This window comes from Erpetoichthys calabaricus, chromosome 4 (assembly GCF_900747795.2).
Source record: "Erpetoichthys calabaricus chromosome 4, fErpCal1.3, whole genome shotgun sequence".
In the NCBI taxonomy this organism is placed as follows: domain Eukaryota; kingdom Metazoa; phylum Chordata; class Cladistia; order Polypteriformes; family Polypteridae; genus Erpetoichthys; species Erpetoichthys calabaricus.
This window is the reverse complement of record NC_041397.2, coordinates 50,927,677-50,945,702: the sequence shown is the minus strand read 5'-3', so window position 1 is coordinate 50,945,702 and position 18,026 is coordinate 50,927,677. Positions and strand designations below refer to the sequence as shown.

Here is an 18,026-nt window from a genome sequence, read left to right as displayed (position 1 = left end):
ATCAGTGCTAAACTAGTGAATAAAATGTGTAGATGAGAGTACACTTAAGGGCACTTGATGGCTAAGCTGCAAGGTAGCAGGATGGCGGCCTGAACCAAATGCCTACTAACAATACAGTAAGTTCACAAACAAAATGTGAGGACAATGAAATTGGGATTCATTTGAATTGCTGGTGGTAAATACCAGTTGGGAAAGGCAGAGAACATGGTGTTTGGATTTGACATCCGGAACAAAAGAGAACACTGAAGAAGGAATGTCGTCTGTGTCACTGTGACTTTTGCATCTGAAGCCTACTGACAGCAGATGTTGGCTTCTCTTATTAAATGTACTATTTCAGTAATGAATGGTTTGTAGTTATTTGGTCTCACCTTTAAATCATATCCATTCATTTATGCTCAAAGCCAAATCATATATTAAAAAAATCAAATCAGTGTACTCTGTCCCCTTCACAAAAGCCTTCCCCTTGTGCACCTTGCTGTTTCTGAGCTTTCAGCTCAGTCTGAACTGCTTTCTCAAGCATGCATTGTATAGGAAAAGAATTTCCTTCAAAGAATCTCCATTCATTTAACTTAGTAAAACTCATTTGCTTTTCACCATTCCACATCATTCTAGTTTAAATGACAACTCGCTGTACTTAAAAAACAACCATGCCAGTCATTTCTTACTTACTTCACTTCCCATCGCAGCCTTTTTGTCACTTGCGTACTTCACTTTCTTCAGATTATCCAATTAAATTTTTAAGTTACATTGACAGAGGTGCCCTTTTGTACAGGATTTCCTTATTTAACTTTTAATTGACGATATCTGTCTCCTTTCTTTACGTGGTTTAATGCAAAATTCTGTCAAACTGAAGTTCAGCAAAAAAGGTAAAGTAATCATATTAAGGTTGCCTGCCTCCTGAGATGTTTGCTGAAATTCAAACATGTTATCTATCTAAACACTTTCTGAACTCATGTATTCCATTTCAATGTCATGTGGGCTGGAACCTAGTCAAGAAACATTAGGGATAGGCCAGAAACCAACCCTGGAGTGAATGCCTGACCACTTCAGGACGATCTGCCCATTTTGAGTTGTCCATTAACTTCACACATACGCTTTTGGAATGTCGGAGAGAACTCTTTGGATATAATAAAGGACGACACACAGACCCCCAGTGCCTTGGAGTTGAAGTCGGTGTGTCCTCACATTGCTGGTACTTTCCAAAGGCTGCTGGGATAGTTTCAGACCCCTCCATAACCACAATGTGGATCAGCAGTCTCAGGAAGGTGGAGGGTACTTGAAGATGTTTAGTATCAGTGGTCAATGAAGTCTAAGGATGAACACAAAAATGAGGGCAGTGATGGTACCAACATGCAGATAACAGCAGTGTCCCATTCTCCTGGGCTACATTTCTATAATTGAGCCAGTTAAGTCATTAATGAATGAAAACCAGAGTTCAAGGCAGTGGGTAGGCTACAGTTGACACAAATGGTGGGCTTCTTTGATGTTAATTTATTCACTTATGCATTAATATGTGCAGTAACAACGTTAATGTGTTAGTCTGTTGCATTGAGTGGTGCTGTGACATTATCACCCTACCCTAAAACGAGCGAGTGGCCATCCAGAAATGTTCTTTCAGCATAGCAGGGTCAGTTGGTCATTGTGCCCCATGGCAGGTCTAATCAAAGCAAGGTCATGGTAAGTAAAACTCATGCAGAGACCCCATGCAGACAATGCAGAGTGCGATGCATTAACGCTGCCATCCACTAGTACTGTCACTTACATTAACCAACATATGTTATACACGTGTGTGTGTGTAACTTCTTGTTTGGCCTTCATTATTTCTTACTAGCTACTGAAAGCCTCCCTATGGATTTTAAGCTGAATTTCCATTTCTTAGGAGGCTTTTTAAATATTCTTCATTCATTTAAAAAATCCTGTGTCAGGCCAACTATGAAATCTTCGTTCCAATCCCATCCAAATACAAAACATTCCGCCAACCTACTATACCAGCTTTCATTTCTGCCATCTCATCTACTCAGAGGAAAACCTGTGAACAGAGGTAACAATCCATCCTTGACACCTGAATGTCGATATTTGGAGAGCTCTTTTTTTCCCTCTTGGTTCAAGTTAGCACCGCCAAATTCTATGTCAGTCTACGCCACTTCGGGAAGCTGTAATACTGCACACTGCAATCCATACAGAGGACGAGGGAGCCTGCAGATTTCACTCCAAGCGTCATTTTTTTCATCATATTCAATTATATTTTGTGTTGGAATTTCTTGCGAATTCTGCCATTTTTTACCCCCCACAAGCAAAACGGTGTTGTCAATGCAGGCCATTCCATAGCAAAACCGGTCATAAAGCAAAGGCCGCAGTCTTGTCCACTGGTTTTGTTCAGGGTCATACCGTTCGATGTCACAGTATGGCTCATACATTCCTAAAAATGTAAATATTTTTTGTTGAATTGTTGCCATCTTGTGGCCATAGCGGGCAATGAACATGGAGGCCTGTTTCTTCCATAGGCCATCATGCAGGTTGAAACTGTAAACATCTTTGCTGCTTTCTGTGTGGTCTTCATGCATTCCACCAGAAACATAAATGGTATCTTTATACACAGTGCTGGCATGCCCGTTCATTTTTTGTGGCAAGTCCCTGACCTTCTCCCACTTGTTGGTGTTGATGTCATAGACTTCCACAGAAGAAAGTGGCGAATCGACCGCTTCCTTTCCTCCAATAGCAAATATATTTTCTTCAATTACACAGCAGGAGAACCTTGACCGCTTTTCCAGCATGCTGGCTGTCTCAGTCCATTTGTTAAACCGAGGATCATAACGGCATACCTTGTTGGTGACGGGCATGATTGCAATCTTCTCAGTGGTGTTAGTCTGTTGGACCTCACCCCCCAGGACATACAAAAAATTCCCCACCACACAAGCACAGTGGTTTTGAACTTTCCTCTTGAGCTCGGTGATGGGCCTACACTTCTTCGTATATAAATCAAAAGCCAACACCTCGCTTACAAGACCGTCCCTTGCCGTTCCTCCTCCTAAGAGAACGACCTGTTTCCTTTGGTTTCGCAGAGTAGTTTGTTTGCACTGCAGTAGGGGTTGTTGGTTAATCAGCGAATGGTAGTCCATTGCCTTCAGAATCAAGCGTTTTACCTGAGCGGTCTGCAGAAACTGATTTTTTGAGTATAGATTTGTGAGGTCTTCCACTGGGATGAGGCCATACCTGATTTTGCTAAGCAAGGTGTTGCTGTGGGAAGTGGGCAGCCTCATGGATTTTAGCCACTCCAGTACAAGAACTAACAGCGACACCTCTTTTACGTTGGGTATTTCCTCTGAGCTTACTATTTCGGTCATCGACTCTGGGTTCAACTGTAGCTGTTCAATGGTTTGAAGCTTAGAGAGATTGTTGCTGATGTAGCTGTTTGCTGCTGAAAATGCATCTCCCAGACCAAATTTGGAGGCCACATTTGCAAAAAAACAGCAGGTCTCCAAGGTGAGATTGTTGATCATATAGTGGCTACAGAGCTGAATGGCTTCGGTGACCTGAAGGTAGCTGGCTGCCTCTAATGTATCTTCTAAGGTCTCCGGTGACAAGGACAACCAGGAGGTGTATATGAAGTCCAAGATATGCTGGAGACCCACTGCACTCAGTACATCCAGACAGATTATATTGGCTTTGGATTCTCTAGTATAATCTTTAAAGAGGAGCTTAAAGTAATCACTGGAGCAAGCCAGGAGACTCTTGTGTGCAGGAAACTGACCTCCATCAACCACTAAGGTAATGTCAAAGAGCAATCTCTCAGCTCTCAGCTTCTGGTATTCATTTAGAACAGTCTCTCCGTGTGTCTTACAGAGCACCAGAAAATAACTCATTCTTATAAATCTACTTCAGCCTTCTCAGTAAACGGCAGCCACAGATGTCCTCAAGACTAAATAAAAAAACACAAAACAACAAGCACTTTGTGACCTGATGCTGCACTCCAAAATAATTGCGAATCCACAATCTCATAGGCGTTTAGAGGCTAATGCGAGATAATTGGTTTACTCACTGTCTTCCATTTTTTGAATAGATGATCGGTGTCTGTGACTCAACAGCTCAGTGGCTGTGAACAAATGGCCTTCATGCTGCTGACCAAGGTCAAGTAATAGGTCCATTCCAGGCTTATGACACTGGCCTGTCCGAGTCTTGTGATTCCCCTTTGCTCTTTCTTGAGCTGGCATCCTTGCTCCTTAAGTGTGTTGGCTGTCTCCCTGGATGTCGATCTCCTCCTGTTGCAGCCCTGCGCCCTTTTATGTGTCCGTACGGGAGTATCAGTCCATGAACAGATCGACACCTTGGGATTATAAGAATGACTTCTCTGAACTCACAAGCAGTAAATAACTTGATTAGTCACTGGTAAAATCTGACTTGCATGCCTTTAGCCCTGATGTCTCACTATAACTCACAGTTACAGGAATAGAACACAAAAACAAAGGCGGAGCTTTGCAGACGGATACAAACAAGCGGCCGAGAGCAGCTCCGGACTCGCCGGGGGGACGGCAACTCTGCCTTTAAAGCTGCCTCTGATGCTGCGTCCGCAGATGTGTGCAGATGTGCCGTGACAGCCGGACACTGAAGCCATAGAGAGACCGAGTAGAGCCTGGAAATACAATGCAAACTATTTGAAAAATAAGCTCTTTTTTACAGTTATGGGTCATGCACTCTATCAACACATTTATGAGTTTTACTTCCTGTTCAATTCATCAGTATGCAGTATATAAGGGAGTGTGTGTCCTCAATATCTATATCTATATCTATGATTTCTTTACTTCTTTAAGAAACAGAATTTGAATTGGGCAAAGCACTCAGCAGATGAATGGATAAAATATTATTGACAGTAAACATTCAACCACTTGTTGATCAACCTGCTTTGCTGAATTTAGGGTCATGGAGACCAGTGCCTATCCCAGCAGAACTGGGTGCAGGTCAGGAACAAACCTGGGGTGAGATGCCAGTCCTTTATAGTGGACACACATACACACAAATTTAGAGTCTCTTATTAGGCTAAACTTCCTATGTTTGGGATGTGGAAGAAGAATTTGGCCACACAGTCACAGGGAGAACATACAAACTCCACGTGCACACAGTGTTTAGGGCAGATGTTGAACTCATGATCACTACACCATTAAATTGAAGATCCAGGCAGTCACCCACTCATTTTATGAACTGTTGTTTCTTTTTCAAGGTTGCTGGGAGCTACACTTCAGGCAGAGGCCAGATATTAGCCCAAGATGGGACATCAGTCCATTACATGACCTATAAGCCTAACAACACAAATGCCAGTTTATTAAGGAGAGCACAGCGGCACAGTGCTTAGTGCTGCCACCTGGATTGAGACCCCATCTGTGTGGAGTCTGCATGTTCTCCATCTGCTTGCAGGGCACTATAGTATTCAGTTTATTTTTCGCATACTTTATGTTTGCACAGCTCTCTCCACTGAGTGCAAGTTCATAGGGTAAAATAGAATTACAAACTTATGAATTACTAATTGCATAATGCAAACACATAAAGGTAAAAATGACTTTAAACACATAGTAAAAGAAAAAAAAAGTAATTTCAAACTGAATGAAATGAAAGGACTCAACAACACATGTGTTCTTTACTATGATTGATGAGACATGGCCAGTTGACAATGGAGGAGAAGAAATTAAACTTCTACTGGAGAAGTTGAAACTCTGGAGGGTCCACATTCAGTTAAAACAGAGTCAGACATGGTGGCATTATAGGAGCCTCTTCCATAACTCTTGTGTACACACAAAAAGAGGCTTGAAATGAGTATATGCTACATGTAAATACTGGAATTTATAAAAGAAAACATGATGGGGGAGCTGCGGTGGGTTGGCACCCTGCCCAGGATTGTTTCCTGCCTTGTGCCCTGTGTTGGCTGGGATTGGCTCCAGCAGACCCCCGTGACCCTGTGTTCGGATTCAGCGGGTTGGAAAATGGATGGATGGATGATGGGGGAGCGCGTGTATATTTATGGCAGTTCTGGCCCATGTGTATGCCACATTTTGAAGAAACTTGGAAACAACGATACCCATGAGCAAGTAGGGGAATGCCGCCAAATCAGTTAAATGACGACACACACACATTATTATAATAATACAGTATAATACAAAAAATTATAATAATGGCTTGGTGATATGAATCATAGTAAATCGTATAAGCTGTTATTATAATATAAGTTCATGTGACAAACTTATTAAACCTCATAAATTATGAATATGATGTATAGACTGCATTCCAATTCCCTTTTAAGACGACCAATGCCGCACATTTTCACTAATGAGCATATTTGGGTTTTTTTTGTCAGTTTCTATGGGCTACCTATTCTCACTTCTCAGGGAACTGGCCGACAGCTCAGGAATATCTCGGCCAAGCTTCACTCCCTTATGCCCACTATGCTGAAAGCCATTAACTGACCGGCGAGGCTCATCATTTAGTTCTCGTATTGTTGGGGTGTAAATACATATAACATAACATGTTTCTCCCAACATAAAAAGACAATCTGCAGCAGTGTTTGGTTCTCCTAATGTAATCAGAGCACTTTGCTACACTCATATTGCGATAAGAGCATCTAGCGAGAATGAAGTTGCTGTTGTTATCTGTAAGATGTTACATTCCATTAACTCACAAATCGTACGTGTTGCTAAGATGAGGCAGACAAACATCACGTCTTCATGGCCTGGGTCATTCTGCGATTCATGTATTTTGAGGCAAAGTAGCTTTGGCAGACCTCAGTGTTTCATATGTTCTATATTATTCATTGTATCAGCAATCTTGTCATTACATGTGCCACGTAAAAGTGGCTACCCACTCAGACTCTGGCACCTGACGCCTTTCCTGTGATCCCTCAAACACAGAAGAGAGGCCCTATAATGTCACACATGATGTTGTGTGGTCAGTTGGAGATGCTCTTGAACGCAGTTCCTCAACACGTCAGAAGGAAGGCCTGCTCTTCCAGCCAATGAACGTCTGCAGCATCAGGATTGCATATGTGTGAGGTCGATTAGCATCAAAGCGTATTCACGAATGCACGTTTACAAGGAGATTGTGATTCGTAAAGGGTACGTTGCACAGAAATGCGCATATGGCAGGTTTTTTTTTTGGCGTTCAAATGTTCCTGTTTTTTTGGCGTGTGCATATTTTCATGCTTGATTCTATACAAATGAGGCACTGGCGACCTCGCCAACGGGCTGCTCACCCCCTACTTGCCATTCTACAGTACAGACTGTGCTAGTCTAGCTAAAATGACAAAATCTTTACATCTGCTGATTCCAAAACTCCCAAGTATCCCAGGTGTCTTTCCATGGAGGGGAAAATAGCTTGGAAGTGCAACAGTTGGCACCAAGTGCCCCAACAGCATACTAAGAGGAGAAACAGGTTTATATATTTCTGAAAGTGGCAACTCAGCCTTGCAGTGTGGATAGGTGAAAACAAAGAATTGAGGAAATGCAGGCTATAATGACACTCTGATTGGTTCGTACTTATTACGAGGCCCTTCCCTGATTGGATCCTGCTCTTTACATATTCTATTTTGTTGGGCTTATACTTGTGCGTTACTCTCAATAACAATTCCACTTCTTCATCGGTCCAGACAGAACAATCTGTTTTTTGGTTTATCATATTCAACATTGTTGTTCTCTGTGTTTAAACACAAACTGCAAGTGAAAATCTAGTGTGGAGGACACTTCCTTTTCCTTTTTCTGCTGATACGCAGTGTAGGTGAAAAGCCATATCATGTGTGTTTTCGGTCATTTTGGTGCGTGCCCAAATACTTTTGTAACGGATGTAAAAACACTAGTGTGGACAGAACTCACTTTCATTCAAAGACACCGTTTACATGTTTTTAAAAAGAAAATGTCATAGTATGGATGTAGCCTAATGGTCTCAGACTGTGACAGAATGTGGAATGGAGCCATCAGAAAATCAGCCAACTGTTGACAAGGAGTTCCAGAAGTGTCTATTGAGAGGATTTGGTTGTGTCTGTTGCATGGAGTCTTCCATACCAGCCACTCTACAGGTAACACCCAGCATGCTGGAAAATGCAAAGGAAAGTTGGTTAAAACAAATCAAACAATTTGGCAAAAGTTCAGAATCACGTAAGTGAAAGTAAAAAAAATGACTTTCAACAAACAACACTGGAGCAACGTTATTCAGGATACCACAGGCCTGGTAGCACCTACAGCAGTGTATTGGTTGTGTGGTCAGTCATGCACTAGAGGACCATCACCTTCTTCTTCTTTTCTTTGGTGGGGAATCCAAGGTTAAAAGAGCTTTCAGAACTCCCCTGAGCATTACAAGAGGAACATTTTATTGTGCAAATTTTCATTCAAAATACTGAGATGGTTGAACTAGAGGACACAGAGACACAATACTTCATGAGTGAAAAGACAATCCATTGAGAATCCTGGCAATATGAAAGCTTATCATCAGACAACAACAGTCAAAACCACACCAATAGGGCAAAGTCAACCTCATCGTCAACTGGTAGATAAAATACACTTAGAGAAAGACACAATAACTGAAGTCTTACTAGGTACCAGGGCCTGCTTATGGACAACTGAATGGAAGACTGAACTGGTCCTTGGGTTAATGCAGTGTGACTGCTTTTAGCACACAACTTCAAGCAGTAGGAGTGGAGAAGGGCATGGTCAAGGATAGATGGAAGAACAGATGAGTAACAGCAGACATGACCTATACAGGACTGGGATCATTCTCTACAGCCAGCCTAGAGCAGTATTTCTTAAAGTATGGGTCATAACCCAGCTATCTCAAATCTTTGGCGATTGTTTTCTTCAAAGGGGACCCGGGGGATCCCTCCCACCCACCCACCCTGTCCTAATGATGGTCGGTGGGAATTCTCCAAGGGGGAAGGACAATGTTTGGGGGAGTGGCACAATGTTCGGGCAATGTTCCATGTCGATTATGAGATACACAACATGGGCTACGAGAAAAAATCTAGAGCCACAAATAGCAGCACTGGACAGACGTCAACCCCAGATGGAATGTCAGTCCATTACAGGGCATATCCACATGTACAATTTATTCAAGTTTAGGTACCAAAAAGTCTAAAGGCAAGAAAGGAGACCCATGTGAAGTTCACCGCTGTGCCACTCTTTTGAATCTCCAGCTGGTCTTTCATATTTTTTGTGAAGCCTCTTATTTCAACTCTATCCTAGAAGACACCAACCCTACCTGGGGTGCCATTTCATGCACACACCCACACCCACAATTACTCACAAACTGCTAATATAAGGTTGCAAAGTTTGAGAAGTGGAAGGAAAAGTGGAGGGCCTGGTGAAAAAAACTAAAGGGGCCTGGGAAGATGCTTCAAACTCCACACAGAGAGTGATCAGGCAGCCCAACACAGGCCATGTTCATGCACATGCAGAAGCTTACTGGACATACAGACTGATTAATGTTTTACCCTGTAAAGAAAAATCTAACTCAGAAAATAAACAAATGGATGCTCTTTAAGGTCTACATTTCAAATGAAGTTTAAATTCATGGACAAATTGATGAGTACAACCAAGGTCCAAACCCCAGACACAACTGACACGCATACAGTCACAGTTTCAATTATAACGGATTTTATTCCTCCAAGAACCTTATGTACAACAGAGAACGTAAATGGACAGTGAATCCTTCCTTTTCTCTTCTTTTCTCTGTTCTTCTCTGCTCTCCTCCCTACTCTTTTTCCTCTCAAAAGTGTTGTCCTCTGCCTCCCAAGTCTGACACTCTGAGACAAAGCAGAGCAACCTCCTTTAAACCGGATACTGGGAGGACTTCCAGTGTCTGCCCAAAGTTCGATTGAAGTACTTCTGGGTCAGGCAGAATTTTCTATATTGCAGGGATGGTTCCTCCCTGCAGCTCCCCCTGCTGGCCTCCATGGGACGTAACAGGGCTGCACTAATGGACTACACTTCCCCAGCATGCCTGTGGACTGTAAAAAGTGGGCAGTGATACAAGAATGCTGCCCTTTAGGGTATCAGGGAAGTATAGGCTCTGGGAAGGCTAACTCTCCCAATCCCTTCATCATCCTGACCTCCCTCTCTGGCAAGGGATCAGTTTTTAAACTGGTTAAGGTGCCAATCTGTTGTTGTCCTTCCACAAACTAATCTGGCCATTTATATGGGTGATCTTTTATAAAAGTTCCATCCATTCAGCATTTTGGTGAGATCCATTACAAAGTCATACAGACCCATAGTCCAATGCAGCACATCTGGAGCCATCACTTGGCATCACTCATACACCCACCACACAGGGCTAATTTGGACATAGCAATCGATCAGGAAGACCATGCATTCTCCACACAGAAAGCAGCCAGATGAGGTCCAAACCCAATCTCCTGTACCTATGATGCAGCATTCCTAAGCACTGGGCCACCATGTTGCATCAATATAAAAGTGTCAACACTGCCATGGGTGAAGTTAAAAAAATCTGTATTTAGCCATATAAATAAAGCAGTTTTCTGTGTAAGACCTTGTAATTGTGAACTGTGAATTGTGTTATAACTTTCAGAAAATCTCTTCAGACTTTTACACTTTTATGTTATTTTGGAAAGATCAAATGGTACCAGTGTGTGATGTTAGGGGCAGAACGCCAGTTACAAAGTCTTCTGAATCTCACTAACGGGGACCATTACTTCAAACAGTTCTTTATTGGTGTTTGGTGGAACATTTAATCTTATTGCTTTGTTAAATTTAGACTAAATGTCTATTTTTGCAAGCGGCACATAGAATGTGTGATGAGGCAGATGGTGTAAGCAGCATTTGGGCAACTGCCTGCTTAAAGGTGAGACTGTGCCTTGGGAGCCATTCAGAAGCACATTCTCCAGCTAGCAGGCATTTGTTTTCGTTTTCTCCTTTGAACATTCCAGTCTGACAATGGGCCACTTCGGAACCGTCTTAAAATAAACAGTCTACTGAAAAGGAAATTCTTGTACAAGACATTCAGAAGGAATGGTAGGTCAGGGTTTCCAAATGACTCTTTTGAAATTTGTTTGATGTGTAAGTAAAGTTTAAGGTGTGCCATCCAAACGTTGAGGACCCTCTATGACCCGGATTTCATTGAATTTGTGGGGACTTGCCTTGATTACAATTTGCAATGCAGATGTAGACAAATGTGTTGGTAACCTTATGTGTTGGTAAGCTCATTGAAAAAGTGCTATATGCCTCCTGAAAACTGATTACATGCCTTTGATGTCACAGAGTAAGTAGCAAAGGAGAGAATTAAAACAAAGCTGAGTGCTATTATGAACAACGCTGCATATCCTCTCTCAGACACTCTAGCATGGAGTATTTTCAGACAAAAAATTATTCAGTAGAAGTGTATAAAGAAATGCGTCTGGAGCTCCTTTATACCAACAGCAATATCTCTGCATAATGCCTTACTGTGACTGGAACCACCAAGTCCAGGGGTCCTCAATCACGATCCTGGAGGGCTGCAGTGGCTGCAGGTTTTTGCTCCAACCCAATTGCTTAATAAGAAGCTCTTATTGTTCAAGTAACATGTCTGCTTCACTTTAGTTGTCTCGCTTGTTAAGATTTTGAACCCTTAGTGCTTATTTTAGTCTTAAACAGCTGCATTCTCGGTTTTTAATTGCTCCTAATTAGCAATAACATGCAAATGACAAAAGAGACCAGCATTTCTCCATTTAGCTTGTTACCATTTACTCCTGTGTGTATTTATAATGCACTATTGGGTTTAATGAAATACTTGGAAGGAAAGTGAAGAGAAAAAAGTGAAGGACTGAGAATAACTCATCCGGTTTTAGACTTCAAATCATTTGGATGATATCCTTAGAAAGGGGAAGAAAATCTAGGATATGAGAATGACTTGACATAGCAGAGTTAAAGCACTAACAAGCCATGAAATTAAATTATTGGCAAGAATTGCTTTCTAATTAAGCAACCGGGTTAGAACAAAAACCTGCAGACACTGCGGCCCTCCAGGACTGTGATTGAGGACCCCTGACCAAGTCAGACGTTTTCTTGTTTTATAGTCTGTGGAAAGCAGCCCGGACACAGACAGGCGGACATGGTTTTATTCACCCAACACATGTTTATTTATAACTATTATTTACAAGGTGCACACACAACCCCCCCAAAACTCCCCCAAAGTCCAGGCCTTTCTCACTCTGCCTCTCTTCAGGTCCGCCTCTACTCCTCTCCTCCGAGCTCTGTCCTGCTACACTCCCAACTCCAGCCATCGAATGGAGGGAGGCGGCCCCTTTTATAGTCACCTGGATGTGCTCCAGTTGCCTCCAAAACAATCTTCTGCCAGCACTACCCAGGGTGTGGTGGAAGTGCTGAGGGCCAGGGCTCCATAGGCATTGGGGCGCCCCCTGGCGGTGACCATGGGCCCCAAAAGGGTTGAGCTTCCAAGCTCTGTACCCGTGGTCCCCAAAGCCACCAGGGCGCTCTCCCCTACGTGGTCTGGTGGTGGCTTAAGCCCTCCTCCAGTCCTCCTGGGTGTCCCGGCTGGGTACCAACCCCTGCCACCTGTGACAAGTCATTCAGGTGTGTGTTCAGACCAAGGTGTGTGTGTATATGTATTTATTTACTTACTTATCTACCTATGTATGTATTTATTTATTGAAAGCTTCAATAAAATGCAAAATTTCCCCCTGGGAACAAATAAAGTTCTCTCTCTCTCTCTCTCTCTCTCTCTCTCTCTCTATCTATCTATCTATCTATCTATCTATCTAAAGCAAAGCAAGTGTGAAAAGAGGTCAAGCATTGCTTATTCTACAAAGATATTCCAAAATAGCCTGGATACATTATTTGGTATCCCTAGAAAAGATCATAAATGCCTAGATTAGAGTGATTTTTCAAACTAGCTGTTGTCTTTAATTAGTATCATACATGTCTCCAGTTGTGCAGTCATTCATCTTATTTAAATGGGGAAAAGTCATCACTCTACTGTTTGGTATCCTTTGTGTATCTCACAGTGAACTTGGACCAGAAAAGGCAAAGGAGAGAGCTGTCTGAAGAGATCAAAAAGAAAATTATAGACAAACATGTTAAAGGCAAAGGCTAGAAGACCATCTCCAAGCAGCTTGATGGTCCTGTGATAACAGTTGCAAATATTATTATTAAGAAGTTTAAGGTACATGTTACTGTAGCCAACCTCCCAGGATGTGGCCACAAGAGGAAAATAGACCACAAAATGGGCAGAAGGATAGTGAGAATGGTAGACAAAATCCAAAGACAACTTACAAAAAGATTTAAGCTGAACTCCGAGGTCTATCAGTGTCTGATCACACCATCTGTTGCTTTTTGAGGGAGAGTGGGTTCAATGGAAAAAGACCCAGGAGGACTCCACTGTTGAAAGACAAACATAAAAAAGTCAGACTGCAGTTTGCTCAAATGCATATTGACAAGGCACAATGCTTCTGATAGACTGTCCTTTGGACAGATGAGATAAGACTGGAGTTTGACAAGTCACAACAGCTAAATGTCCACAGATGAGAAAATGAAACTTTCAATGAAAAGAACATCTTCACTACTGTGAAACATGGAGGCAGCTCGGCTATGTTTTGGGGCTGCTTTGCTGTATCTGGCACAGGGTTGCTTTGAGTCTTTGCAGGGAACAATGAAATGTCAAGACTATCGAGACATTCTGGAGATAAACCTACTGCCCAGTGTCAAAAAGCTCCGTCTCATTCACAGATATTGGGTCCTCAAACAGGATAATGACCAAAAACATACAGCTAAAAGCACCCCAGAATGGTTTACAGCAAAATGTTGGACTATTCTGAAGTGGCTTTCTATGTGCCCTGATTTGAATCCTATCGAAACATTTATGGAAAGAACTTAAATGTGCAGTTTGCAGAAGGCCCCCTTCAAACCTGTCATAGATAGAGCAGTTTGCTCAGGAAGAGTGGGCCAAAGGACCCGTGGACAAGTGCAGAAGTCTCACTGCGAGCTACAGAATCTCTTGTGACTATGGATTCACTGTGTCCACTTATCACAATGCAAGCTAAGCTGGCTGTTGAGGTGCTGATATGGGGTGGAGATATCCAATAAATTGTTTAAAATATATATTTTTTCACATAATCTAACTGGGGCAGCAGCAGCGATGTAACATTTAGAGCTGCTGCCTCATGAATCCTGCCTAAAGCTTTCTGCCCAGTTCTTGTCTTTGTGGAGTTTGCATGTTCTCTTGTGTCTCCTTACATTTTCCTCCAGCTTTTCTTCCGAGAGAACATGTGTTTTAAAGTTTATTGGCTCTTCTAAATGTCCCAGTGTGAGTGTGTGTGCAAGTGGGCCCTAAAATGGACTGGCACACTGTACCCAACACAGCTCTCATTTGAGAATATTATGCTACAGCATGTACCTGGAAAGCCACTTTGTAAATATTAAATAACAACACATCTTCTCCCTGAACCCCATCCCTCATCCTTTTTTTATTTTAAAGTTTAGGAGAGATCCCATGTTTTAAGTAATTGTTGATTAATTTATTTAAAAAGCAGCATTGCACACTCATGTTCATTAGTTTTATGATAATCCTGTCATACTGTTATGATGGAAAGTCATCTATCATACACACACAGCATTACTTTGTCCGTCGCAGGGCAAGTCTGTCACACACAGTAGTTTCAGTTTCCTTAGCCCAAATGAACACGTTTATGTCGGCTTAGCACATTTGTGTGGTGCCAGTGTGCGGAACGTCTTCTCAGTGCCTACTCAACTTTCATTTTCTTTACAGATGATAAACACATTTCTTCTTGTTCAGGTGACGAGATATTTTTTTATAAGGGACAAACTGACTTGATGCATTTGCATAAGGCACACACACATATCCAGGATCAGATTGCATTACTTTTAAATAGCCCACTATATTCACATTAGCCAGCCCGTTGAAAGATGGATAACTGACTTTTCTGTCTCAGTTTTACCCTTTTAGTCAAAAAATCAACCCTATAATAATTTGGTTTTTTTGGTTACTTGCTTTTTTCAAATTTAGAAATGGGGCTCCGCCTTCACTTCTCACACAACTTCATCAATGTTCTCTTTCTTTGTATCAATCTCCTCTTTTCTCTTTCTCTTACAGTCATTCATTCATACTCATACTCTTGTTTGTTCTCTCTCCTCTTATTCCTTCACTCCTTCTCTTTATGTCTAGTTTCACAAGGCGAGTGGTGATTCTCAAGCAAGAATACACGTCTGGGGACAACCCATTAGAAAGTGTGTAGTAAATAGCAGTGAAACCCTGTGCTGCAAAGGCTCAATCCAGAGGGCTTCTTCCTAAAACACCCACCCTTAGTTCCTTCAGTGTGTGAGTTTTAAACTGCTGCCAGGGTATCGGGGAGAGAGCAAAAGATATACTGAACAAGAGACTGGGCACTGAAGATAGAATTGCTGTTATCCATTTTGGAGCTCAGCAGCACAAGGAAACTAAAGCTTAATAATTAATTTGCACATTGTAATGAGCGCTGCAACAGTGGAGACAGACAGACACACAGAGACCACCGTAGCTCCTGGGCTCCACATGTTTGAGAATTGCCCTGGTCTGCTATGATATCTTCCCGTCATTTTAACAACTGCATGACTGTATGACATAACAACAGCAAACACAGTTTAGATAAGCATTGTGGTCTATGGATACACAATGTGTTAAAATGCTGCAGCTATTTTAGCATGGCATGTCTACATTTCCAATTAGACAGTAATGTTAAATTTCTTTAGTTATTCGTTTAGATGTGCAGTCTGAAGGAGGATGTTGGGCTTTCTCATCTGTGCATCTACTGGTGTTGATAGGCAGATTTTTTGATTTGGTTGTTTTGAATACTGAAATCTGCACTTTATGTGGCTCTCTGTTATCAGCTCTCTGAACAGCAGTCCTTTTGACAGAGTGTGACACACCGTTTATTCCAAATGCATATTTTGTAGTCATGAATATAGCTGCCAATTCTTTCAAACTTGCATCGACTCCCACACTATCGTCAAAACGCTAAAGAACAGAGCGTACACACAGCACCTGCAACAACATATCGTTCATGTTCACCATTGATCCATTGATGTCTTTGAATGACAATCTGTAATTCGATTGCATCGGGTTAACCATGCAATGTACTCTCACATCTAAATGTCTAATAGGGCCTTTTTAGCTGACTGTAGATGGTTAATTGTAAACAGAATCTTGCTGTCTGTCAGACCAGATTAACATGAGTACCTCTGCTCTTTGCAGTTCATAATCACCACCCCTTGTTTGAGCGCTGCCTTCATGAGGCGTTGGATTGGTTTAGAAATATGACACTCAGCGAGCCGGCTAATTGTTCCCACCCAGTTTTAAGCAAAATTCACTCATGGCTGTCTTGAGACGTATGTATTAGACAATTAGATTAGACTACTTTTATTTGTGGCTCTCTTTCCCTCTTGCTATTCTTTCACAGTTCATTCTTCTTCCATGCATTCCCTTCTCTTATCCCAGTATCACTCTGTCCCCTCTCTTTCTCACCTTCTGTCAGTGTATGGGGGTGGGATGCTGTAACCTTTTCAACTGACGGATTTCAGTTAAGGCCAAGGCCTAAATTGTCAAGCTGAACAGGAGTGAAGTGTATTCTGGGAAAGCTGAGAGACAAAACAGGACCTCCGAATGTTGTGTATGGCTAGTCTGTTTTGCAGCTTAGCAGCGTTTCTCAACTTTTAAGTATATGTGACCCGAGTTTTCATAACAGTTTTAATCGCCCCCCCCCCCCCCCCACCAATGTTTTTTTGAAAGGAGCCTACTAACGCCAATTTGTTCTTTTTTAATTAATGATATATCATAGATGCATATTTTATTATACCTACTTAACTTTTATCGATATTTATCTAACTCTATATTTATTTGTTTAGTATCAGAATGTAGTTTAAGTTAATTTGTTTTGGTTTCAATAGATGTATTTTTCATATTTTTGATTCTTGTTTTCTTTTTTTCACATCTTCGCGCCCCCCCCCCTAGGGGGGCCCGCCCCACAGATTGAGAACCACTGGCTTACTGCATCTTTTGGTTCCCAGAGAATCGACTTTAAGCCTGTGTGATAACTGTCCTGTGTTTCGAGAATCTTCTACCAGAAGAAATCTCACTTGCTCACTTTGTGCAAGAAGAGGAAGTGAGCAGCTGCCTTTTATTAAAACTTTCTTTAATAAGTTCAGTTTTAGTTTATTTTTAGTTCAGTAGGTGCTTTATTGCAAGAATGGAATGTCAATTGTTGCTTTTCTGACACTTTGAGAGGAGACACGGACATTTAAATGAAGCTTGCAGTCTGATTTGCTGCTGAACACTTTCTAAGGAGATCTGTTTATTTTTTGTTTAAGGATATGTAATCTGTAACTAATGAACTGGAACATCTAGGAACTGTCATCAGGACCTGTATGAATACTGCATGACCGACCCAGGTTGTATAATTCTTTGTATTGCCTATATTTGCTACAATTGCAAATACAGTAAATATAATTTTTAAATGAAACATGTCTCTGACTGATTATTGATTACTAGCATTGCTGAGTGCAGGATTGTTCATTCTTTGTCTAGATGCAGTCCCTTAAAGGCATGAAGGACACTTCATGAAGTCCCTGATTGGTGGTAAACTGGGTTGAAGTAAAGGAGTGAAAAATAAGACAGTCGCAGTCAATTGTTCATTTGTTAAAACCTTAAACACTACTCCCCTAGTTAAGGCCATTTCACATTAGAAGACTCTTCCAGCGAATTTCAATTATAGCCTTCACTTACATAACTTAACGAGTTGAAGGAAGTCGGACATGTGCTCTGTGAAGGCCCAATGGCTGAGACCATCAAGGCTGTAAATAACGCCAATAAAATCAAACAAGCTTAGTCATATAGGCGGGCTCTGTGTGCATGAGATCTGTCAACCAATGAATGCTCATCAGGAAGTTCAATGCGTATAATGCAGTGACAAGGAATAAGAAAAGTGAGGACTGTGGACCTCACAAACAGAAGAGATGCTTGCCTGTCTGATCTGACTTGTGTTTTCCATACTTTGA

General features: G+C 41.7%; 2 protein-coding genes across 2 annotated transcripts in view; one reads left to right on the top strand and one right to left on the bottom strand.

Annotated features, from left to right (window-relative positions):
* Positions 1 to 17,403, top strand: part of cnksr2a (connector enhancer of kinase suppressor of Ras 2a) — a 676,696-nt gene extending 659,293 nt beyond the window's left edge. The window contains exon 23 of the mRNA XM_051926925.1: positions 17,340 to 17,403. Coding sequence (XP_051782885.1) covers positions 17,340 to 17,348 — 9 coding nt within the window. The 3' untranslated portion in view covers positions 17,349 to 17,403. The remainder of the gene's footprint in view (positions 1 to 17,339) is intronic.
* On the bottom strand, positions 1,319 to 4,486 carry LOC114650020 (kelch-like protein 34). Its single transcript, XM_028799442.2, has 2 exons — positions 4,040 to 4,486; positions 1,319 to 3,919 (listed from the first exon to the last, which is right to left on the bottom strand). Exon 2 carries the CDS (start codon positions 3,861 to 3,863, stop codon positions 2,136 to 2,138), a length of 1,728 nt encoding a protein of 575 aa, XP_028655275.1. The 5' UTR covers positions 3,864 to 3,919; positions 4,040 to 4,486; the 3' UTR covers positions 1,319 to 2,135.
* Positions 17,404 to 18,026: the final 623 nt, after the last annotated feature.